The sequence below is a fragment of the Arvicanthis niloticus genome, chromosome 5 (assembly GCF_011762505.2).
Source record: "Arvicanthis niloticus isolate mArvNil1 chromosome 5, mArvNil1.pat.X, whole genome shotgun sequence".
NCBI classification, from domain to species: Eukaryota; Metazoa; Chordata; class Mammalia; order Rodentia; family Muridae; genus Arvicanthis; species Arvicanthis niloticus.
Window position 1 is genome coordinate 34,964,803 of NC_047662.1, and position 25,548 is coordinate 34,990,350.

General features: G+C 52.4%; 1 protein-coding gene across 10 annotated transcripts in view; it reads left to right on the top strand.

Annotated features, from left to right (window-relative positions):
- The window catches only part of Ptprf (protein tyrosine phosphatase receptor type F), an 83,097-nt gene that overhangs the window by 38,338 nt on the left and 19,211 nt on the right, over positions 1–25,548 (top strand). For 4 of the 10 annotated variants that reach the window (XM_076934345.1, XM_076934348.1, XM_034501612.2 and 1 more), the window contains exons 7-13: positions 4,272–4,382; positions 14,563–14,832; positions 16,113–16,694; positions 16,922–17,058; positions 17,488–17,632; positions 20,943–21,248; positions 21,849–22,042. In XM_076934345.1, the coding sequence (XP_076790460.1) occupies positions 4,272–4,382; positions 14,563–14,832; positions 16,113–16,694; positions 16,922–17,058; positions 17,488–17,632; positions 20,943–21,248; positions 21,849–22,042 (1,745 nt within the window). Of the gene's footprint in view, positions 1–4,271; positions 4,383–14,562; positions 14,833–16,112; positions 16,695–16,921; positions 17,059–17,487; positions 17,633–20,942; positions 21,249–21,848; positions 22,043–24,832; positions 24,860–25,548 lie in introns of all 10 variants that reach the window. The other 6 variants (XM_076934344.1, XM_034501609.2, XM_076934347.1 and 3 more) reach the window with 3 other exon arrangements.

Consider the following 25,548-nt stretch of genomic DNA (forward strand, 5'->3'; position numbering starts at 1 on the left):
GCTTTGTTTTAGTGGACTCCCTAAAAGGTTCTCAGTGATTTCCCCCCACCACCACCAAATGAGAGAGAGAGAGAGAGAGAGAGAACACACACACACACACACACACACACACACACACACACACACACGGAGAATCTCTATGTTGGTCTATTCTCACTTTCCTGTGTGAACACATTGCTCCCTCCCCCAGCCACTACCTTTGCTTCTAGCCTCCACATCTGCAGGATGTCCATCAGGAAGGCTCCAAGTTAGACTGGTTAGATCCTGTTGCCTCATGTAAAAGCCTCTTTACTGTTTCCAGGCCTCCTTTTCCTCATTTGTGCATAGAGATAGGTATTTTTTCCAGGTGGGTGTTACCAAGTTCAGTGAGACAGGAACTGATCTCTGGCACTTCCAACCCACCCCCACTGAAGGATCCAAGGGGTGGATAGGCATGGGTCTGGTTCTGTCTATAGGTTCCTGGCCCCACTGGTTAAAGTGGAAGTCTCAGGACAGGCACTTGTTGGAGGCAGACCTACTCGGTTCATAACAGGCCTGGCTTTGGAAGACAAGTGCTTGTCCCTTTTGACTCCTGATCCCAGGGATCTGAAACACCAAACACACAAGGGGTGAGTGCTGGCCCTTTGCTCTCACCGGATAGGCTGAGGAGTTCTGACTACTCTGTTTTAATAGGACAGGTGGGTTTTATAGGCTGTTAGCCACTGGGCTGTGAGTTGAGTCCCATGCCTCCCCTGTTGGATGCCAGGGCTGGTCTGTGTCTGGGGCTCCCTAATTCATGGTAACCTATGTGAGCTCTCCCCTTAACCCTGCCTACTTAACTGCCCTGGTTTTGTTTTGGTAAATGCTCTCCTTGGACGTTACCCTGTGGGATTTGGGTGGTCTTTCTCTCCATCAGCTCAGCCAGCAAGGGTCATAGGAGCCCAGTCCTGCCTCCCTGATTCCTGTCAACACCTCCACCAGCTCCAGCTCTCTGCTTCTCAGAGCAGTGCCAGTGACCCAGGGGACATGCTTCACCCACACTCAGCCTGGCCCAGCCTGGTGCTTGTTCATACAACACTTGAGTCACCTACACAGAGGCCTCAAGTTCTCCATGTAGTTAAGGCCCTTTCTGGTGTTTTGTTTTATCTGATTTGGCTTTGTGTGGCTTTCCTTCCTTTTGTACTAATGTTTCTCTCTGATCTTATTTGCATTCAAATTACCTCGCCAGGTGGTTCACCAATCAGAGGTAAGAATGCTGTCCGTGCATTTCGCCACGCCACGCCACACCACGCCACACCACACCACTGCTGTCGCTGTTGGTCACCTCCACTCCATCCCGTCCAGTCTGTCACCTCCCCATACCCATCCTGCCCTCTCCAGTCTCTTCATCTCCAGCTCCAGCCCCCCTCTACCACCAGCCACCACACACCTCCACTCAGTCATTTCCTCCCGTGGACTCATCCATTACAAGTCTGCATTGTGGACATACTAGCTGAGACCACCCAGGATGGCAAGCCCTGCCACACAGGCTTTCTAGGGCAGCTCCACAGAACGGACCCATTTGGTTCCCATAGCGAATCCTAGCCTGAACCTAAGGTTGGCGTAGACGGAGACACTTTCTCCAGGAGAAAGTGGTTGGGGAGCGTGACCAAGTCTGACCCTTCCCCTTGAGGGTCTCCTTTTTCTTAGATTATTACTTGACCTTTCCTTTAGTATTTTGGTTCCGTGGTCAAACGAGGATCATCCTTTATATCTCTTCAGCAGCAAGGACTAGAGATTTTAGATTATTTTAGATGGCAGTTGGGAAATAACTAGACCCATGTATAACTAGGTCAGCTGACCTGTCAGCTTGCAGCCCCCCTGAACTGCCTTCACTTAACAGGGCTCTGCAACCTACTGATGAGAAAGCATAGATTCTGGACTGGAAAAGGTCAGGGTTCAAGTCTGTCTCCTCTTACAACTGGAGCCAGGACCCCCTCTCCTCAGGGCTGTGTGACCTACAGGAGAATGAGGATGGGTATGCACAGTTTGTCACATACAGAATGGTAGTTTGTGTTTTTATCCCGCCATTTTCTTTCCACACTCGTCAATATTTGTGGGCACATCTCAGCCCTCTGTTGAAGGCTAGAGAGCTCAGGAGAGAAGCTGGGTCTGGGGACAGCTGTTTGTCACTCTGATTACTGGACTCGGTTTCCGTGCTCTCTCTGCCTCTCCCTGCACATCTGTCTCCTTAGCACACACACACCCTGCTTTCCCTACTACTGGGTTGGGGTGTCAGTACCAGCTTTGGAGACGTCTGTGTGCAAATAGATTCAGGGTCTGTACCGGGTAATACCCTAGTTTGCTTTCTATTGCTATGATAAACACCATGACCAAAGGCAACTTGGGGAGGAAGGGGTTCATTTGGTCAGCATGTGCTGATTACTGTCTGTCATTGAGGAGAGTTGGGGCAGCAACTCAAACAGAAGCAGAGAGAGACAGTGGAGGAGAGTTACTTACTGACTTGCTCTCCTTGGCTTGCCCAGCTTCCTTTTTTATAAATCCAGAACTACCTGCCCAGGGGTGTTACCACCCACAGTGAGCCAGGCCCTCCTACATCAACTGTTAATCAAAAAAATATCTCACAAACTTGTCTGCCAGCAAATACAACAGGGGCTTTTTTCCATTTGAGAGTTTCTCTTCTCTCATGACTAGCTTGTGTTAAGTTGACAAAAATAACTAACAGCACAGGTCTCCTGACCAGACTTAGGAGGCTCTTGTCCCAGGGGAGCTTCCATCAGCTGCAGTCCCAAGCACTATTTCCTGTCCTCAACTTGTGACACCAGCTGCCTGTCTCCCCAAACCTCTGTTGAGCTGACCATGAGCAAACCTCACCAGCCAGGGCCCTGATCCTCACCTGTTTGGGTGACTGTCTGCTATAACAGTGTCCATTCATCCCATGAATATGACCCATTGGCTGCCAGTCAGCACTGTTCTTGCAGTTGCTTGGCATTTGCCTTCCGATCTGATGTCCATGGGGAGGCTGAGGTCAAGGCTATGGACAGGCCAGCGCTTTTCCTCTGTGGTGGTGGCATCCCTCCACCCCTGCTGCCAGCCTCAGCCTTCTGATGTTTAGAGCTCCTGCTACCATGGTGCTTGTGGTGGAAGGGGAAAGAACGGGGTTTGAAGAAGCTGAAGCTTGGGCCCAGAGTGTCTCCTTGTGGGCCTGGGCTGTGAGAACACAGCTTGAAATTCCCTCTGAGGTTCCTGTCCGGTCCAGTTAGGTGGGACCTGGCAGGTTCTGTCTGTCCTGTGTAGGCGTGATTGTCAGTCAGAGTGGAGGAAGAAGCTCTTTAGAGCTGTTCCAGCTGTTCATGCAGGAGGTGGCTTTCTGTCAGACTGTGTCCTGTGGGGGTTATTAGCTGTCCGTTGGACTGTCCTGTGTGGGTGTAATTGTCTGTCAAATTGTTCCAGGGAGGGGCGTGGTGCTTTGCCCTGTGGGTTTCTCTGTCATAGATAGATAGCCCAGTTTGCTTTCACTAGCAGTTTCCAAGTGTTTATTGCTGGGGGGTGGGGCTGGGGCTGGGGCGGCATCCATGCAAGTGATCCTCCACCTTGGGTTCATTCACTCGACCTGACAGTGCAGGTCCCAAATGCAAGTTTCATCCATCCTCTCAGAGGGTCTTTTCAGCTACCCCCACCCCAGTCTTGGCTCCTGTCTGTCCGACTGTGGCCAGAGCAGCCCCTCAGGGCGCTGGCCCAAGTGGGAGCTACAGTCTCCATTAGCCTTCTGAATTATGCAGAAGCCTTGGTGGGTCGAAGCACTTTAGCAGGGCCAAGCTGAGGAAAGTAGCCGGAAAGGGTGGGGCTAGCAGGGTGGAGGGAGAGTGGGAGGAGATGGTGGGAGTGTGGGGCCGAGGCTGCTGTGCACCAAGTCCCCAGGCAAGCCCCTTCCTTCAGAGTACATGATAGTTTCTCAGGCTCTGGTCTGATGAGGACATTGCTTGTTCGGGAATTCCAGACCTGTGGGGTCTGAAGGCTTTGGGGACAAGAACATTATTGATAAACATGACTGTTGGTGAATAGCCTTAGGACCCAGAACAGTGGTGGGCACTCTATAGACAGCCCCTGGGTGGATCTTGCTTCTAAGTACACAGTCTTGATTCTTGCTTAGAGGGACCTGGCTCATCAGAAAGCACTTCCTGTAAGCCTTGCAGACCATAGGCTGTGGCCATACTTGTCGAGGCCTTCGTGTCCCAGGCCACACTCACCATGGACCATGACCGACGTCTTCTCTTGTGTCCCCCCCACAGGTGCATTGCAGATTGAGAGCAGCGAGGAGTCTGACCAAGGCAAGTACGAGTGTGTGGCAACCAACTCTGCAGGCACACGCTACTCGGCCCCCGCCAACCTGTATGTGCGAGGTAAGAACTTGGCCACACCTGGCTCTGTCAGCTTGGAGCCAGGCTTCACCTGCCAAGCATGCTGCCTGGAGGAGACCCTGGTGCAGATACTGGAGGGACTCTGCAAGTCTTTCCTTCTCGTCTCTTTCTGCAGCAGTACTAGCAGCCACCGCCTCCGTAGCTCCCAGTGGGCATTCTAGTAGCAGCCGCCACCACTTGCCTTCTTTCCCTTCAGGCCCTTGGGGAAGCAGACACTCCCTCCACCCTCTCACCCCTGGGAGCATTTGTATCTCTTGTAGGTCTTTGCTGCCCGGTCCCAGAGCCCTGTGGGAGTCTGGAGCCTTCTGAGCAGACATTGCTATTCGTGTGTGTGTGTGTGTGTGTGTGTGTGTGTGTGTGTGTGTGCGCGCGTGTTGGGGGTGGAGGTAGGGCACTGACACATACAATTACATGTGAATATGCATGTCTGACCTGACTTTCCTCCTGCTACCCTAGCAGGCTGGGCTCTAGGACTCTGGTTCTAAACTTTAGATCTGGCAGGGCTCAGGAATGGACCAGACAGATCTTCCAGGAGGAGCCTGCTGTGTTCTATCACCGACTCCACCCGTCATGTTTTGGTTAAGGCTGAGGTAGCCGTGAGCTTCTATGGGTATATTGCCTTGGACAATCCTAGTTGGGGCAAAACGAACTGGGTGCTATTTACAGTTAGGTCCACAGCTGAAGGGTCTGGGACTGTTTTGGTGTCCAGCCTCTGTTTACAGCCAGAGGGCCACCTGGGCCCTCCCTGATACCACAAGAGATAGTCTAGAAAGCATGGATCCCTAGTTGGGGATTGCTGAAGGAAAGAGACCAAGCTTCCCTGCAGCTCCCCTGCAGTAGTGACTCCAACACTTGAAAGCCTCCTCCCATCTTTCTGAGGATGCTCTGATGTGTCTCCAGCTCATGGAGCCCAAGTGATAGCAGTGGTCTCTCTTCCTCTCAAAGCAGTTTAGTAGACTTGCTTACTCAAGATGGAGAGGTGCAAGCTGCCAGCTACTGACTGAGGGCCAGCTGTGCCCCAGGGCACAGGTTGGTTTTGGAGAGGTTGCAGGTATTAGCCTGTTAGTTGACCAGATGGGACTGTTTGTGCTGGGCTAATTGTGTTCCTTCGAGGGAGTTGGGAAACACCTATCACTGTTGTTGTTGGGTGTCCTGTATACCAATCAGTGAGATGACCCACTGCCTATCTTTAGGAACATCCTCGGGACGGAGACCAGGAACCCAAAAACTTCCTGAAAGCAGAGAGTAGACCTCGAAAGAGCACACTTCTTAACCCCAGGCTGATCCAGGCTGGGTATCTTAACAAAGGCACAGGAGTCTGTAAAGTTTCCTCTGGGAGATAAGACTCTTCACAATGACCAGCCTCCCCCTCCTTCTTCAGCCAAGGCAGCCCCGTCTGCACATGGCTACACCAGAGAGAGGAGAATCCAGGCAGAACCTTTGTAAGCCCCAAACCAGCTGTTTCAGCATTGCTTTATGGCCATTTCCTAGGTTAGAGCTGCCATAGGCGGTACCAAAGCAGGAAAAGGCCACTCAGATTCAAAAAAGATGGTTTGGGCATCCTAGCTGGGCACCACACCTGTCCAGCTAGCACTGTCATGCTGGCTGTGACCAGTAGCAGGGCAATGGTTATCTCTGGAAATGGGTTGAAGTGGCCGCTAAGGCATTGACCAGGAGATTCTAACTCCTTGAATCATCCCTACCTTCAGAGTCCAAAGTGTCCACACATGATTGACTTGGACATGACCCTAGCTGGATCCTGCCTTATCCCATCTCTTGGGATAAGCTCCACTTGCAAGAGCTTTGGGAAGCCGAGTATAGGAGCCTTTACCCTCAGCCCTTCCTATCTAGAGCCTAACATAGCCAACCTGGCTTCTGCAGCTCACCCTCCAGGCCCTGCCTCATATCTAGAAGCCATCTAAATCTATGGGGGACCTTCAGGTCTAGGATTACAGACCATAAGGAAAGACTTGCTCACTGGGACTCTTGCCTGTCCCAGTGTGACCAGCTTTTCTTTGTGCCTAACAAAGCCCCATCAGCCCCCAGCAGTGCTCCGGGAAGCCTGTGTAATGCTAACCTCTAGCTCTGTGTTTGTAACTCTGTATGTGGGCGGATAGGCATGGAAGAACCCGCCCCACCCCGTGCATGTCTGCTGGACTCTTGTCTCCCAGTATAGTGGCTTCAAGATTCAATCCATAGTACTTCCTGTTATCACCCAGAGATGGAAGTCCCCAACTCTGTCAGGCCCTAAGCCTCCTGGTTCAGGCTAGTGTGAGTTATATATAGCTCAGGGGTTTCTTATCCTTAGCACTGTTGATATATTTTAGACTGAATACATCTCTGTTGAGGGACATTCTATACACAGAAGGGTGTTTAGAAGCATGCCTAGCCATTCAGGTACCAATGGCAGTGCTTAATCAGACCAGTCTAAATAACCACAGCTCTCTCCAGACCCCGGCACCCAGAGTCAGTTTGTTGTGTGGAGACCCTTTGCCTAGGATTGCTGCCTCCTGAGTTCTTCTGTCTCCACCTCTAACTTTGTTCTTCTGTCTATTGACTCATCTCAAACTTAGCCTCCCCTCATTCTTCCTCTGTTCCCCAAATTGTCGGGGCTCTCCCTGCCTCCCTGAGGCCTAGGGCTGCTACAAACGATGGGGCAGTGCATGGGCATGTAAAGCTGCCAGCACACTGCCAGGTGCACAGGAGACACGACAGTCAGCTGTCTGGGTTTCTGTTGGGCTAGCGCTGGGGGACACACATCGTACATTTACATCTGACTTTATTCACAGTTGCCTACAGTTCCACCCACAGTCTAGCAGGCCCAGGCACGCTGGGTGGACCAGCCTCTTTCTTCATCACCATCTGACTCCCTCCCCGAGTGATTCATTTTCTCCTTCCATCCGTGGCGTCTCTCCCCTCCAGCTCTCAAGCATACAGCTGCCAGGGCCAAGGCAGAACCCTGCCCTTGGCAAGGCCTGGCTTACCTGTACGGAGTTCACCAGCCTCCCATTCTCTTCAGAGACCTGGCATCTGAGTCTTCGCTGTCTGAAATGAGGATGTTGCCTCCTAGCCTTTCTTCCCACAGGCATCCAGACGTGCTCCTCACACTAGTGTTACGCAGCATGGGGCTTCCTCACAGTGGTGGGGTTATAGTGGCTTGTGTGCCTCGGTGGGTTTGTGAGCTGGGTGGGCCCTGACCCCAGAGCCTGGTAGGGTCTGTCTGAGCAGTGAGGGTGTGTAAGGCGTGGGGACTGGCCCGTGCCCCACTTCTACTCCTACCTGCTCTGCCCTCATCGTCCCTGTCACCTGCTGGTGGGCCCACCCTGTCCACTGTGTCCCTCCATGAGTCCTAAGTCCTCTGTGAGCGGCGTGGTCCGTGTGCACCTGTGTGCACGTGTGTGTGCGAGGGGCACAGGAGTCCTGTCTTGTCTCTGTGCTGTGTGGGCAGATGGAGGTTGGCCTGTTTTTACTCTCTCTGTGTTTCTCCTTGTCTTTTTTTATTCCCTCTCATCCTCATCGCACTCTGCCATCAACCCAAACTCTCATCTCTCAGATCAGCGAGAAGGTTGGTCGTTTTCACTTCTTATCCATCTACAGTTCGCCCACCGACTGTGCCCGTCAGTTGGGACCAGCGGGCTTGGTCGGCTCCCTCAGGCCCGCTCCAGCCGCGCCTGCCCGCCAGTTGGCCTCTTCTCAGTGTTTGGGCTGGCTGGCAGGCAGGACCAGGGATGGGTGGGCAGGCCTTCTGCACTGCATGTTCCTGTTGCTTGAGTCCCTGATGCACTGTGTGTCTGCATGTCCCCTTAGCCAGGCTCCACTGTTGGAGTGGCCATACATGCATGGTGCACGGCATAAAACTGTACCCCACAGAACTGCACCCAGCTTTGCACCTGGACTGGGCTAGCTCTCTGTTCCAGGAATGGTTGTGGGGATCTCTGTCAGAGAAACTGTAAAGGCTGAAGTGCTTGCCATGTAGGGGGTCAGGGAAGCTTCTGCAGTCTCCCCACCCACCCTTATGTAGGCCACATTTCCCTAAGAGAGGTGGAACTACAGGAGACAATAGGAGGAGGCTAATTTAGAGTGAGTTGTCCCCTTGAGATCCTGCAGTACACGACATAGTCCTGCAATGTCTGCCCTGTCCTTGAGGCCCCCAGAGCCTTACCAATGCTCCGCGAAGCAGCCTGGCTGTTCTGAGACTTAAGACCAGCCTTGTTCTGCCTCCCAAAGACCCTGATGGCCGCAGTCCAAGGCAAGTGGCATCATTTTGTACACTGAGTAGGTGTCCCAACATTATATCTTTTCTGTCTCCTACCAGATCCAAACCAAGGTCACCCTGCCTGCCCAGATCCCTCTACCTGAGCTTCCAAGCCAGCCTCTGCCTCTCGGAGGGTACAGTGTATGTGGCTCACTGGCCAGCTAACAGCCGTTAGTCCCATGCTGTGCAGTGGCACTGAGCATTCAGATCCAGTTTGCTTATGCCTGGAGTGACTGAATTGTCACTGCAATTTGCTGGGGCCTTGAGTATCAGTCCAGCTCAGCCTTAGGTTGGGCAGGGCTTCTTGAAACAACCTGTATTCCCTCCCAGAACCGTCCCCTTGGAGCCAGGCCTCTCCTTCCCAGTACTGGGCCAGAAAGGGGCTAGTGGACCTTTACATATCATGTGGTGTAAAGGGTTAATCACTGGGCTTTAGGGGTCTGAGGAAGAAGCACACGACAGACCCAAGCTACCAGGTGGCCTCTACATCATGCTCTGTGGTTTTGAGTTTACTCCAGGAGGACAAGGGAGCCAGTGAGGAGGAGGCTGCAGCTTGGGCTCAGATATCAACATAAGCCTCCATCCATATGCACTCCTGAGCTCTGGGGCATTTCGGTTACACCATTTCGCTGACCAGGCGGATCTGCCAGGACGTTCAGAAAATAGTGATCAGCAGACAGCCCAGTCCTCGGCCATTCCCCCATACCCCTCCACCTACCTTCTGCATCCTTTGTTCTTTCCCACACCCACCCTGTGGTCCCACCAAAAATAAACGCATACACAAATATTTAACGGGAAGGAGAAATGAGTTTCTAAATATTCCGGGGGGACTTGCCGGACTGGTAATTTGTTTGGTGCTGATAATTGCATCTTACATTTTTCTAGCTTTACTTAAAACTGTGTGCCGGGTGTGCCAGCATTTAATTACTGCTCTGCGGCAGCCACAAGGTTATTTATTAAAGAGTTATTTTATCTTGATACAGTGGATCCTGCCCCTTATCCCCTCCTTAATGTTGTGTTATTTTCATCAGAGAAATTTCCGCAAGTGAATGCAGATTGCGGGGCTACCTCCCCCTGCGATTAGGCTGTCACTCCACTGAGTGCTGATACCTCCAGGCGCCGCACCACCCTATTATAGGGGGTTGTCAGCGCAAATAATTAGACTTAAAAGTTACAGCTGAAATATAATCCAGAAATGGCAGGGCCCTGTTTTGGAAATTGTCTATAAAATGTCAGCACTAAGGATGCACGGGGAACGGTAATAGACCAGCATTGTTGGAGCCTGAGATTAGACCCTAAGTGCATTTTCCCCAGCTCCAGTTTTTCCTTCCCTGCTGTTGCTTCTGTCAATAGACCGAATCCAGGGTGAGTCCTGTTCCCTTTGGAGGCCCTGTGCTTGTGGCAGCCGGGGGAGGATGGTGGAGATGCTGTGTTGGAGCATCAACCACTTCTAGCTGTTGGCACGGGTAGATGTCTAGGCTGGGCCAGGACGCAGGGCCTCTAGTACTTGGGACACTGTTGCCTCTTTCCCCCACACCATTTCCTGTGGATGTGCTGGCCTGCCTGAGCTCTAGCCAATCGCCTTCCAGGAGTCTTTGCATGTGGCTGGACCCTAGTGCCCTTATGTAGGGATGTGGAACACTTAAGGCCTCTGGCTGAGTTCCTTTCCTAGTGCTGGGTGACCCTGACCTCACTCCTGTCTGTAGCCCCTAGAGTTCTCCCTCTAGCTTGCATCTTGGAGAGAAGATAGAAGCCATTCTTAGTGTCAGTTCCCACAGGGCCCCAGTATCCTGACAGTGGCTAGAGATGGAAAGGAGTGGCCCAGGGCATTTGGCCTGGCTCTGAGGCTGATCCCCGAGGCCTTCGCTGGCTCAGAAAACACCACATCCACCATGGACTATCCAGGATAAAAATTTGGACTTATTTAGGTATGAGCCCTAGGTTTTTCTGCCAAAGACCTACTTCCTGCTGCATAACCCCCTGAGTCTGGTACCCAGTGGCCCCTCTTCCATTAGGGCTCCACCATTAACTAGAGCCAGATGTCTGGCCTTGACCTTTCCCCTGTATCACTGTCAGAAGTCCCATTGGTACTCATCTGGAGCCCTATCTTATGCCAGTGCTGAAGCCCCATGGCCTTCATGGCTTTCCAAGATGGGAGCTTTAACCACACAGACCTAATCTTATTGAGTATATAAAGGCAGATGTGTCACTTCCTGTGTCAGTGTTGACTCTGGCCCCCATCTGCAATTGAGACATGGTGGCATAGGAGCCCTCTGTACAGAGCACAGAGTAGCTTTCCACTAGGTGTGATATGCATGGCTTTAATCCCAGCACTCAGAAGGCAAAGGCAGGTGGATGGACTTTTATGAGTTCAAGGCCAGCCTGGTGTTATACTAAGCTTCAGGATAGCCAGGGATATAAGACCCTGTCCCAAAAAGAAAGGAAAAGAGAGTGAAAGCGGTGGGTGTGTGGGGGGGGGGAGGGGGCTGCCTCTGTACCTAACTCCATGTCCTTCACTGAAAAGGAGATGACAGAGAGGCCTGTTCAGTTCTAGCAACTCTTGTGTTCTGAACTCCTCCATTTCTTGCTAGGCCTGGACCTGGTTTACATGCAGCCCTGCATACCTATTCTTCACCTTGTAGTGCCCAGCTATTGGACCTGGTCTGAAGCTCAAGAGTGTCCATTGCCCCGGCCTGGCAAAGCCTGCCTGTACCTTGTGCTGGTCGAGAGTTCTTGAAAGGGAGTCTGTTTCCATGGGGCACTTGGTAGCCATGACCCTGGGACACACCTTCCCCTTGTCATGAGAACTGCCATGTCTATGATACTGTGTCATCAGCCATGTAGACTCCTGATATTAACATACATGATAAAGAAGCTAGGCAGTGATGGCACACACTTAATCCCAGCACTCAGGAGGTAGAGCTGAAGACCAGCTCCTCTACAGAGTAAGTTCCAGAACAACCAAGGCTGCACAGAGAAACCCTGTCTTGAAAAACGACACAAAAGGATCAATGATAGGGGGTGGAGAGGTGGCTGAAGGGTTAAGAGCATTTGCTCTAGAGGTCCATGTTCAGTTCCCAGCCCCCACAAAGTGGCTTACAACCATCTGTAACTCCAGTTACAGTCTCCAACATCCTCTTCTGGCCTCCATGGGTTCCAACATACATGTTGTGCACTTATGATTGTGCAGGCCTACACACACACACACACACACACACACACACACACACAAGTTAAAAAAAATTAGAGCCAGGCAGTGGTGGCGCATGCCTTTAATCCCAGCGCTTGGGAGGCAGAGGCAGGCGGAGTTCAAGGCCAGCCTGGTCTACAGAGTGAGTTCCAACACAGCACGGGCGACACAGAAAAACCCCTGTCTCGAAAAACCAAACCAAACCAAAAAAAAAAAAAAAATTAGGACTGGAGATTTTGGCTCAGTGGTTAAGAGCACTTGTTCTCACAAAGAGCCCAGGCTCCATTCCCAGTCCCAACATGGAAGCTCACCACCGTCTCGGGCATCAGGCATGCATGCGGTGCAAAACACTCATATACCTAGAATAAAAATAAAATAAATTTAAATAAATGAATAATAAAATAAGTTTTTGCTGGGCAGTGGTGGCACAGGCCTTTAATCCCTGCATTGGGAGGAAGAGGCAGGCGGACCTGAGTTTGAGACCAGCCTGGTCTATAAAGTGAGTTCCATGACAGCCAGGGCCATACGTCTCTGTATATACAAAAACAAAACAAAAAAACTAGATAAGTAAGTTTTTTAAAGGAGACTTAGGATAGAACCCCATGTATGCTAGAGTAGGCAAAACAAAGAGTCTCATGTTACAAAACTAGGAAGTGTAGAAGTAGTTTGGTGGCGGGCAGGGCTGGAGCCAGGTCTTCAGTGTCAGGCCACTGCTTGGCACTGCCTCTCACAGTTACTCTACTGCTCTTACCTTTGTACTAGAGCAGGTCCTCCTAGGCCTGAGGAAAGGAAAACCTAAGCTTGGCTGCCCCTGTAAAGTGTGTTGCTGCTCTCATCGGTTGTGCAAACATCCAAAGGTTCTTTCTGGTCCAAAGGTTGTTACTTAGTAGCCAGATCTAGATTACGTGCTGCCGAGTGCCAAGGATGGAGAGATGGCTCCCGGGGAGAAAATGTGGATGGGATTGGAAATGTTGCTCAGTAGTAGAGTACAACACCTAGCATGTATGAGTCTCTGAGTTCAGTTCCTAGCTCTCTAAAGAGAGGGGACGAGAGGGGAGCGTGGGAGGGAGGAAGAGAGAGAGAGGAGAGAAAGGAAAGAATAAGGGTGCTGCTGCTTCAGGACAAAGGTGGAAGTCTGGACATGTTCAGTACACTCCTGGTAAATGTCTGATGTGACTGGGGAACAGACTGGAGCTGCCAGTGCTGTGATTCCACATGTAGGACTTCGTGAAACTGGCATAGAAGGTGTGGAAGCAAGTTCTACCCAAGGTCCTACAGGGTGGTCATGGAGCATCTGGAACCATGCAGAAACGTGTTAATCAGGGGAACGCCAGTTGTCGTGGAGGGCTCCAGAGCTGGCTAGGGTGAGAGGCGGAGGGACCTCGGGAGTGGTATTATTGAGGTGTTAACTAGTGGCATTTACTATGTGTTTGGAGGGAAATGGATTTTGAAAGATGTCTTAGGCAGACCCTTAGTGCAGCCTCAGTGACTTAGGAAATGTCTCAGCTCTGAGCTTCAGTTTGACCCCCTAGGAATTGAGGTGAGGTTGAACCTGATGGTCTTTCCGGGGATTCCACCGCTGCTTCTGTGACCTGGAGGCTATGCTGTAACATGCTTCTTATGTGGTACCATGGGTCCTCTGCATGTCTGGGCTCCCCAGCGAGAGTCCTTAGAGACCTGTGCTCTCATAGTAGCCAGCAGGTCACTTAGGCTTGCTGCCTGTCCTCTCTGGCCCTTTGTGTAGGGTGACCATCTAGGATACGTATGAGTCTCTGCCAGCAGCTGCATGATCTGTCTGCATGCCAAGCATGCCTATGTGTAGTTAGGTCTTGTCCACCTTACCCCTCTGCATGCTCTGAATGTCTCTGCCAAGCTTGCCACTTCAGGGTGGTTCCAGGCTTTGCCCTGGACTGAGAAGCCCAGGACAGCTTCTGACCAGGGGAGTCCAAGGCTGGGGGGTCGTGGCTAGGCTCAGCCACCCTCCTTGAGATCCTTACTCACTGGTGCAGAAAGCCGTCTGCTCGGCATCCTCATCATGTTACTGCCATCATCATGCCCATCCTGCCCGCGGACCACGTCCCTGGCCCGCCCAACCCCTTGTCCCCGGACTAGCCCTCCTAAGGGGCCATCCACATTTTGGGTCCCAGGCTGACCTGCACAGCCAAGGCCCAGCAGGTAGTTGTGCCATTTTCTCTTCTCTCCTGGGACCATGGCCTGGAGGTGGAGACATTGACTCCAGAGAAGGTGGCCATGTTACTCCCAGACTGATCCTTTGCCCGCCCCAGCCATGCTCTTGAGGACCTGGATTTCTTTCATTGGTGCCCCTATCTGGTCCCTCTGGAGACACAGGAGGAGGGGAGTCAGGAGTAAGCAAGGGTGGTCATTGGAGGACCACCTGGACTGTGGCCCTAACCAGGCCTGGCTCTTGGACTGAGTCCTGTGTGACCTTGGCTGGGTGTCTCATGCCATAAGATAAGACCATGGTTATGCAAGTTCTCATTAAGAGGTGTTCCAGATGGTCCCTGAGTGCAGGGACAACTTCTGTTCCCAAAGTGAGGTGGGAAATGGTGAGCCGGGCCCCAGGGACGCCACTCCTCCTGTCTCTGAGCATGGGCTTGGCTCTGACAAGAGAGGCTTCCTTGATGAGGGGCCCCTGCCCTTCTGTTCACCTTTGCATCCTGCCCAGCCTGTGAGTGCCTCTCTCCCTCCTCCCACAGTGCGCCGTGTGGCTCCTCGTTTCTCCATCCCTCCCAGCAGCCAAGAGGTGATGCCGGGTGGCAGCGTGAATCTCACGTGTGTGGCAGTGGGGGCACCCATGCCGTATGTGAAGTGGATGATGGGCGCCGAGGAGCTTACCAAAGAGGACGAGATGCCAGTTGGCCGCAATGTTCTGGAGCTCAGCAATGTCATGCGATCTGCCAACTATACCTGTGTGGCTATCTCTTCATTAGGCATGATAGAGGCCACGGCCCAGGTCACAGTAAAAGGTGAGTGTACCAGTGCCTCAGCCAGCTGCTGTTCTCCTCCGTCTTGAGGGATTTAGATCCTCAGGCCTGTGGCAGATAAGTAGGAGCTGGTCTTGAACTCACAGAGATCCTCCTGCCTCTGCTCCCCAAGGACTGCAGCACAGTTGGTAGAGTATTTACCATGTTGGAAGCCCTGGACTCAATTCTCCAGTACTGCCGAAAGGAAATCAGGATGTGAGCTAGGATTAATCATGCCACTCCTCCTGGTTCTCCTTGGGGTGGAGCCCGGGACCTCACACACACCAGAGAAGCACCTACATACCTAGCCTTATACTGTTTTCTTTTACGAAAGCAAAAGGTAGCTTTCAGGGGCTCACGTTGCTCTGGGATTTACCCAGGAACATCAGCTGGTCCCCACTCTCAATTTCTGCCAGCCGCACAAAAACACACTGTTCTAGTCCCATGCCTGCACCTCCTCTGTCACAGTCAGTGGCTTAGCATCTCTCTTCAGGCTTCAGCACTGTGAGACTTTCTGTCCCCCACCCCCCACACCCATCTAAGGAGAGGCTGTGTTTTTCCCTCTCATTCACAATTACCATCAACTCATTTGCTGATTATTTCCCCAGACTATAAATTCCAAAGAGCAGAAATACGACCACGAGTCATTGTGGCACTGAATGGGGTTCCTAGGACTTAGTGGCCATTTTTCATGGAGCGACCATGGGCCTGGGATTTTGCCACCTTCATTTTGAGCCAAACCATGGGTCCTGGTGGCAGGGCTAGCAAGTTCATGACTCTTTCTGAACTCTAAAGGCCAATCCCTTGGGAGATAGTGCATTGTGCAGTGTGTGTGTGTGTGTGTGTGTGTGTGTGTGTGTGTGTGTGTGTGTTACACTTGGTACAAGGGAGTGTAGATGAACAACAGGTAGCCCTCTTTCTAGTCTAGGCATGTGAACTGTGTGGGACTTGATAGGACCAAGTCTGTTGGGTGAATCACATATGCTAATGTGACGATCCAGTGTGTGTGTGTGTGTGTGTGTGTGTGTGTGTGTGTGTGTGTGTGTGTGTAGGGTCCTAAGGGTGATATGTTACATACTAAAGGGCTCATGGCTCCTTGGACCACCATCAGACCTGGCTGCACTATCTCAGTAGCTGCCCCAAGAAGTTACCTCAAGCTTTTCAAGCCTTTTTTGAAGGAAGGTTGTGGGTATCAACCACAATCTGGTGGCTGTACCCTGTGCTTGGTTGATGCCTTGGATTTGTCCTCAGAGTCATGGCATCTAACAATTCTTTCTCCTCAGCTCTGCCAAAGCCTCCAATTGATCTTGTGGTGACCGAGACAACCGCCACCAGTGTTACCCTGACATGGGACTCTGGAAATACTGAGCCTGTGTCCTTCTATGGCATCCAGTACCGTGCAGCTGGCACAGACGGCCCCTTCCAGGAAGTGGATGGTGTGGCCAGCACCCGATACAGCATTGGTGGCCTCAGTCCTTTTTCAGAATATGCTTTCCGTGTGTTGGCTGTTAACAGCATTGGGCGAGGACCACCCAGTGAGGCAGTTCGAGCACGCACGGGTGAGCAGGCACCCTCCAGCCCTCCACGCCGTGTGCAGGCCCGAATGCTGAGTGCCAGCACCATGCTGGTACAGTGGGAACCGCCTGAGGAGCCCAATGGCCTGGTACGGGGATATCGCGTCTACTACACCCCAGATTCGCGACGCCCTTTGAGCGCCTGGCACAAACATAACACTGACGCAGGACTCCTTACCACCGTGGGCAGCCTGCTGCCTGGCATCACCTATAGCCTCCGAGTCCTTGCCTTCACTGCCGTGGGTGACGGCCCACCCAGCCCCACCATCCAAGTCAAGACGCAGCAGGGAGGTAGGTAGGGGGTTTGTTTTAGATGGACAGCTGACAACAGAGACTTGGGCAGGGTCCCTCCTGTTTCCTCAGGCTATGACATTGGAGCTTGGGAAGGGTGAGGATGCCATATTCCACAGCTACTTGGTCACTGGGGATGTAGGCCAAGCTAGTGAGAGCTTGGCACCCTCTCATTGGGCCTTTGGAGGTGTTGTGAGGCTGACAATGTCCTGCAATGGACGTTGCAGTGCCTGCACAGCCTGCAGACTTCCAGGCCAAAGCAGAGTCGGACACCAGGATCCAGCTCTCGTGGCTGCTGCCCCCGCAGGAGCGGATTGTCAAGTATGAGCTGGTGTACTGGGCAGCAGAGGAGGAAGGCCAGCAGGTGAGTCACGAGACTGAGAAGGGTGGAAGGAGGCTATCCCCCGGTTCCTGGTGGCCTGTGGTGGGCACACAAAGGCAGGCTACAGACCTTAGATTTTCCTGCAGCTCTCGTAGCCTATGTGGTTTTGTAGTCTGCACCACCCCATGCTAGAGGCAAAGCTTCTAAGATCTACCTTTGTTCTCTTGGGTTCTCGGCCCATGTGATACTGTCCTAGCCTTGAGGCTTCGCCTGGGGTCATAGATCCCTGGTGGCCTTTGTGATCTTTGAGGTGCCTGTGGCATGAGTCAAGCCATGCATTTCTTGTGAGGCTGTGTGGCTGTGTGGGGTGGGGCTTGGGTTCTCTGCCAGCTGCTTGCGGCCCACGTGGGGAATAACCTCTGAGTGGCCTTTGAGATCTGAGCAGTCAGTAAGTGCTCTCTGCTCTTCCAGCACAAGGTGACCTTCGACCCCACTTCCTCCTACACTCTGGAGGACCTGAAGCCTGACACACTGTACCACTTCCAGCTGGCTGCCCGCTCAGATTTGGGGGTGGGCGTCTTCACTCCCACCGTAGAGGCCCGTACAGCACAGTCCAGTAAGTGTCTGCTCAGGCCACCCTTGTCACATCTGGTACACTGCACATAGGCATATACCATTCCCTTTCAAGCAGGTGGGTGGTCAGGTCTGCTGAGTCCAGTATTGGACTCCAGGCTGGGTTTTTGAGTCTGGACCCCAAGAAAGGGACAGGTAAGTGTCCTGTTAGTCTATGTCCAGGCAGTGGTTGCCTTCTCTGCTCCCTGCCCAGCCTTCTGACCCTCTCTTACCTCTGTGACTCTTATATCCTGCACAGGTAAGTTCTGTGTGACTATCACTCATCTCTGTCCTCTGTCCTTCTCCTTCCATACCTAGATCATAGTTTGAGACTGCATAGATACCTGTCTTCCTCCTCATGGTCCCACATCTCATCACCCACATCCCCTCCTCGTACCCCACCACAGTTCCTTGGGAGCTGTGTCATCTCTCTGAGGCCTCTGCACTTGGGGACAGGTCCATGAGAATGTGACTGTGTGGTAGTGTGTGTGTGTCCCCACATCTGCCTGTGGGAGCACATGGCTTATGTGACAACATGACTGTTTGTAGAACCATCTGGAGTTTGTGTGAATACCCAGCCAATAGCACTTGAGTGTGTCAGTGTTTGTGGGTAAGACTGTGTCTGTCACACCCAGATTGTGATTGGCACAAGAATGTGGCTTGGTGTGATACTAGATGGCTTATCTACAGTCAGTATGCCAGTGCCTTCTAGGTTGCCTATTTGATAAGATGCTCGTGGGTGTGGCTGGCTGAGTGTCACTGCAAAACAGAAACCATAAGCTGACAATGTCAATTAAGTCTGTACGAGGTGGGACTGTGTGCAGAGATTGTCTGACTTTGTAATCATAAGTTTATTCTAGAAGCCTCTGCTATGCTCTATGTTTGGTAGTGTGGCCAGAAGGCAAGGCCTGTATCCATAGGGCTCCTGCAGTGGACCAAGACATACAGTGGTGCCTGTAATTACCCAAATGAGCTCTTAATTACATTTGTGCAGAGTGAGCTGGGAGGGTGGAGAGATGGCAGTACTGGAGCCACTGTTGGTGCAAGGTCAGAGGCAAACACTGTTGGTGCAAGGTCAAAGAGAGTTCAGTCTCAGAGATATGACACTTCATCTCAACTGAAGCAAGCTTGGAAGCTAATTAGGTAAAAGGAACAGGGAATATGGTGGCCCTGGGCAGAGATTCTGCAGACTGTTGTTCTCAGAGCAGCCACCAAAGCTGTACCAGCCCGGTGGCTCTGAAAATGGGCAGGTGACCCAAGATGCAGAGACCACTTAGAAGCCTCTTCTGTGGACTAGGCGAAGTTCGATGGCTTGGCTGAACTGGTAATAGGGGGTGGGGTTACCTAGGATACTTCCTGGCCAGGGCTTGTTGATAGAGTGAAGACTCGGAGCAGTGGAATAGAGATATGGGAGGCTCCGATAGCATGCACTCCCCCAGGACAGGAAATGCATGGAAGCAGGTGTGAGCAGTATACCTGATTTCAGACACCCAGATTCCAGACGCTGTGTCTGTCAGGGGCAGAAGTGTGGAGGTGTGGGGCCCTAAGCTGGAGGAGGCAGACCTGAGAAGACTAGAAATGAGATCTAGGGGTGGGAAGAGGACAAAGAAGAAGTTTATAGGGTGGACTTGAACCTGCTGCTGAGTGGGCAGAGGGAACTAGAAATAGTTGGAAAACAGGCTGGGGGCTGTGTGGTAGCTCGGCGGGGGCTTGGAGTGTGTGAGGAAGTAAGCCAGCATGCTAAGATGTCATCAAGAAGCTCACTGTGAGGGGGCTGTAGTAACTGGGTGGCCTGTAGCAATGAGGATGGGGTCTTCTTTGAAGGTGGGAACTCCTGAAATGCATCTGTTTGCTTTTGTGAGAGTCTGGAGGACCACGCTGGAAGCATGGGTGGAGAGGGCCAGCTGGTAAAGTCTCTGGAGATAGAAGGAAAGGGGCAGAATGTGGGTGAGAAAGAGCTTGGCCTTGGACCCCACTCTTGAGATTGAACAGGAAGAGGGGCTTGGAGCTAGAAATAGAAGCAGGTACTGTTGGAAGGCAGGCAGCAAGCTTCTATGCCTATAGGCGACTGGAGCTGTGCAGATTGACTACACGATTTGTAAAGTGGCAGAGTGAGCAAGATAAGAGTAGGCCTCAGCAGGTAGCCCAGAGAGCCCGGGGGAGCCAGCTGGATGCCTTGTCTGCCTGCCTCAGTGCTGCAGTATCCATTACCCAGTGTGGGTCAAGCGATGGCGGGGAAAGGATGGGCTTATGGGATGACTCAGCAGGTAAGAGAGCTTGCTGCGTAATCATGAAGATCTAAGTTCAAATCCTCGACACCCACATAAAAGATGGGGCATGGTCACATACGCACCTTAGCACTAGCAGTGTCGGAAGGCTGAGTCAGGAGTCTGTGGGGCAGGTACACGTGTTCACATATACATACACTGCACACCCATACAAAGACAAGGAAGTGAGTGTAGGACATTGGTGAGAGTGGTAAACCCAGGGGACTTTAAGTCACGGCTGAATATTCAGGGCTGTAAGGATGAAAGTGGGTGATGTGACCCTCAGGGGTAAGAGTAGAATGCTGGGGCCTGGGGAGACCTAGCTGGGACAAGAGGTGGGTGCACAGGGGGAGGTTAAACCAGCACTGGCGTGGTGCTCTGCCACTGGTTGGTGAGTTGTAGGGTGTTGAAGTTACCTAGACAGTGAGTGGCAAACTTGAGGTAAAAGAAAGCTCCCTCTGTTGGTAGTGATGTGGTGTCTAGAAAAGTCACCAGGCACAAAGAGAGCACACACTCACCTCCTAACTCATAAGGAATCTGTTGAATACTTTCCTTCCAAACTGCAGAGGCCACTAGCCATCCCTGTGACTAGCCTCAGACTTTCATGAGCTTAAGCACAGAGCCCTGCCCATGCAGGCACAGGTTAAGGTAGACTTAAACCAAAGGCGGCCTTGGCACCACTTATCCCCAGAGAGAATTATATTCTCCGAGTGTTCTGGTGTGTGTATATATATATTTGATACCATGTTTGTGTGAGACGGCATATGCATGGGAGAGACGCTGTTAGAACTCCATATGTGCATGTGAGACACTGCACATACCGTGTGTGTGTGTGTGTGTGTGTGTGTGTGTGTGTGTGTGTGTGTGTGTGTGTGTGTGTGTTTAACAGTAGAAAGCTAGTTCTGAGGGAGTTGGCCTATCTCAGCAGCAGTATGCCTAGAGGGCCTCAGGATGGCTGGGTGAGTCTCTGGTCCCTTGTTACTTGGTCACTGTGCCTGTGATCCCCACCCTCCATTTGCCTGCTTTCCCCCCATTTGTCTTTCCCAGCCCCATCCGCCCCTCCCCAGAAGGTGACATGTGTGAGCACGGGCTCCACCACGGTCCGGGTAAGTTGGGTTCCACCGCCGGCTGACAGCCGCAACGGCGTTATCACCCAGTACTCCGTGGCCTATGAGGCAGTGGACGGCGAGGACCGTAAGCGGCACGTGGTGGACGGCATCAGCCGTGAGCATTCCAGCTGGGACCTGTTGGGCCTGGAGAAGTGGACGGAGTACCGGGTGTGGGTGCGGGCACACACAGATGTGGGCCCTGGCCCTGAGAGCAACCCGGTACTGGTGCGCACAGACGAGGACGGTAGGCCACAGTGGGTAGCGTTGTCATGAGGAGGGGTGGGAACGGGAGGCATGCCATCTGGGGCTGCCTGCCAAGCACCCAGGATCTACTCTCCACAGGACCTGACAGACTCATTATTCTAAACTTAGGCTTAATGGTCTAAACACTGGGCAGTGTAGTTGGTGGGGTAACCCATATCCAGGTCCCTGGCTTCTGGGCTGTCTCCAAGATAGCTGAAGCCTCAAACCATAAAGGACTATGGCAGAAGCAGCAGCCCCACCTAATATGAAAGCCAGGATTGGAAAGATGGGTGCAAAAGACTCAAGTGGGCCTTGGCTGGATACTAATGAAGTTTGTGACAGATGATGTGAGCCTAGGTAGTTGAAGAGTTGGTACCTCACTTCTGGCTGTTCCCCACGTCTACGTTCCCCATGAATAAGTAGCCCTGCCAGAGGGCTTTATAGGGATGGCCCACGGCAGGCAAATCAGCCAGCCAAAGAAACATCATTGGAGCCTTTCCCAAGGGGGCGGGTGCAGAGTCTCAGCCCTAAAGTTAGCTGTACATGCCTAAGTCAGGCTCAGTTCCTCCGTGTCTGAGTCTCTTCTCTGCCTGGCCCCTAGTGCCTAGTGGGCCACCACGGAAGGTGGAAGTTGAGCCTCTGAACTCCACTGCTGTGCATGTCTCCTGGAAGCTGCCCGTCCCCAACAAGCAGCACGGACAGATTCGTGGCTACCAGGTCACCTATGTACGGCTGGAAAATGGTGAGCCCCGAGGCCAACCCATCATCCAGGATGTCATGCTGGCTGAGGCTCAGGTATGTCATTGATGGTCATGGGTGGCAGGGTAAACAGTGACCAGTATGTCATAGTTACTCCCTAGAGCCCAGATTTCTTCCTCCAATGCCTGCCCTCAGAGGTGTTTATGCATTTTATGATCATTGGAGCTGCCTTGATCTGTCAGGGCCGGAGTTACTGAGATCGGAAGGTGAGGTCCATGTTCCAGAGAGGCTTGGGTTTTGTGTTAGGATTATTAAAGCTGTGCTCACCTAGGTCCTGCTACCCCTTCCACCATGGTAGCGGTCTTAGTTGCCAGTACTCACAGGGCTACCGCCAAAGACCCCAGTCCCCCGGCACACAGCACTGGCTTCATCCTTGTGGTTTGCAGAAAGCACACTTGCTGTGGCTCTGAGCTGAACTGTTGTCCCAGGCAATATTGTTCTGAGTATCCATCCCCTGCCTAGCTAGAGGCACAAGACTTCTCTATCCTCTATGGCCTTAAGCCAGTGACTGAGGCAAAGCTCTGCAAATAATCACCTGAGTGTCAGCTCCTGACCCCTGGTGTTTATCTCAGAGGCTAAGCTTGCCAACTCTTTCCTGTTGGAAGCTTCTGTCTTGTGGGGTTCTGCCCACAAGCTTACAGTGAGCCCCCTGGAGTATTCTGACCCCACCTTGCTGTTCCATCAGGGAGCCCCGAGCGTTGTGAGGTTATATGTATGGCCAAAATGAGCCAGCATGTGGGTGACAGGACTTGTATGGGAGGCCAAGTCTCTACCCTGAGAAAGGACTAATCAAGTATTGGAAAAACTGAGTTGTCTGCCCTTGGTCTTCCTGTCCAGAACCAGGTCCTGGGGATTCTTAGGCCAGCACCAAGTTCCAACAGAATGAGCCTAGATTCCCTCCCCAACCAAGTGGGAACCCCATATTCTGCAGGCTGTGCTGAGGAGTGATCCCCCACACAGACAAACAGCCTTCATACCTTTGGCTAGGCTCTACCCTCTGAGCCAAAATTCTTTTCTGCCCAGAGGGTGCTCTCTTTCTTCTCCCAACCTGTCTGTGCTGAAGGACCCAAGGGTGGGGGAGGTGGGTGTGTTCACCAGCCTGCATTCCTGGGGCAGGTTGAGGGCTCCTCACAAAGTCTCAGCAGACACACCCGCCTAGAAACATCCAGAGAATGACTCGATCCAGCCCCTCCCATCCTAGGAGCCTGGCCCCACAGCTGCAGCCACTGTGGTTCCAGGAAAGTCACATTGGGTACTTTTGTGTGCTGGTCCCCTACAGTTTGAAGGGGGTTGGGTAATAAGATCAGGGACATTGTCCCCATATTTGTGTTCTCTATGAGGAAATATACTCAAGCCAACTCTAGGGAGGCTATGGAAGACAAGGCCTGCCCTTGCAGCCTCCCACCCCCTGGGACTGGGTCATTCTGCTTTAGGCCAGTGGGAGACCAGATGTTGCACTTATCCAGCCTGGCCCCAGGGCCTAGGTATCCCCTGTGTGACTCTTGTCAAGGACACCCCAGCCTGCCCTTATCCACCCAGTAGAACCATCTGTGTAGCCCAGGGCCCCAATAAGATCAGAAAAAACATGTGATGTGTATTCCCATCAGATGTGTACAACCCAGCCTGCCTCCCCTGTGTTCCCTCTATATGAGACTCAACACTTCCTTTTGTCCCTTCCTTTTGGCTTTTCTCTTACTGTTGTGGTTTAGTCTAGCTATTTTCTGTCCCCTTTCCTTCTCTCCTCTCCCTACTCCTCTTTCAGCCTCTTCCTTGTCCCATCTACCCCTCTGTCATTTTTCTCTCACTACTTGATGCAGGAGAACCTACCTGTGATAACTCTACACCAGGGCTTGGGAAGCCCAGATCTCCCCTCATGTAAGGAACCCTAACTAGACCTGGTCCCAGCCCACTCTGCAAAGTAGACACAATCATTCCAGAACTCTATAGCCTCTCTATATTTTGTCGCAAAGACTTTGTGACAGAGCTGCCTCGAATAGCAGGTGCGCAGGCACTCCAGCACCAGACTAGTGGACAGGTCAGACCAACTATATGAGGATGATCTGGCTAGAGGACTCCAAACAGGGCCTGCCCCTCACTAGCCAACCCCTAGCTTCAAGACTGCAAGGCTTCACATTAGAGTCTTCAGTCCATATACCTGATCACCCAGCATACCAGTGCACACTGGTGTTAGAATTTACCACTACCAGCCAAGAAACTAGTTTTCCTAGTTTGACTCCAGGCACCTGTAGAATTGAAATCAGGGGTGTGAGGTCTCCCTGTGGCTCTGGGGTAATGCCCAGGCTCTGTGCTGGCTACTCAGCCTTTATCTCCCTGGCAAGCCTGATTTGTGGCCCACTCCAGCAGTAAGTCCAGAACTTATGTTCTGGGACAGTCAGCTCAGGTGACTCTAATTTAGTGTCTCAGCTAAGAGCAAGATGGATAGATAGTTGGATAGGTAGGTAGATAGATAGATAGATAGATAGATAGATAGATAGATAGATAGATAAACAGCCATAGCAGGACATTGGGACTCTAAGCATACCAGGGTATGTAGTCATCCCTTAATGTCTTCCCTCTGCCTAAGCTGTCAAGTCTATCTCCATATCTGATAGTCTACCATGTCTCCCTGCCCTCGGCAGACAGGCCTGGCACACACAGTTGGTGCTCAGTGATGCAGGGACTTGTTGTCTTTGAGTGGGGACTGGTCCTGGGCTATCACCTCAGTGGGTACTTCAGAGCTATCTATCAGTTCTCCATGGGCCAGGTCCTCTCCAGGCCAAATCCTTCACCATCCTGTCTCCCTTTTTCTCCTTCTCCCGCTGTCAGTGGAGACCAGAGGAGTCCGAGGACTATGTAAGTAACAGGTGTGCAAGCACGGGCAAGACTGGGTCAGGCTGGGCTCACGGGACACTCCCCCTCTCCCAGCCTGTGTTGCCAAGATCCACAGGGCACCAGCCACATCCAGAGAAAATTGGCGTGTAGACATGAGCACCAGGCTGAGCGGTGATTGGCGGTTCCTCTAATCTGTACTCCTCGCCTGTCGAGCAGCAATTTGAGGCCAATGTTCACAATCGACCAGGACCTGGCCCCTGCTCTGGCCAGACAGGGATGGAGTTAAATCCAATCTCGATCGTTAGGCCTTATTGATCCCTAGAGTGAAAAATCACCTGCTCAGGCCCAGGCTGGGAGAAGCACTGGGAGCCAGGTCCAGCACCGGTACTGCTAGAGCCCGAGCCCTGGGAGACCCTCCAGCTTGGCCCTGTATAGGGTTGTTGGCATCTGTACTTGGCCCCACCTGAGGCTTAGAGCTGGAGGGACACCAGGGCTGGTGCTGACAGCCCTATTCCTACTGAATGGTGGTACCCTCCCTTCTTCCTCCTCCTCCTCCTCTCTGTGTGGCGTGGCTTGGTCTCCTATGGTGTTTCTCCGCATGTCCCGAAATGATGCCTTTGCTGCCTGGGTGTGTGGGTAGGATCTGCTAAGGTAGAAGGAAGTGGAGTGGCTGACTATTTGGTTATCAGTGGAAACAAGAGGGGAATGTG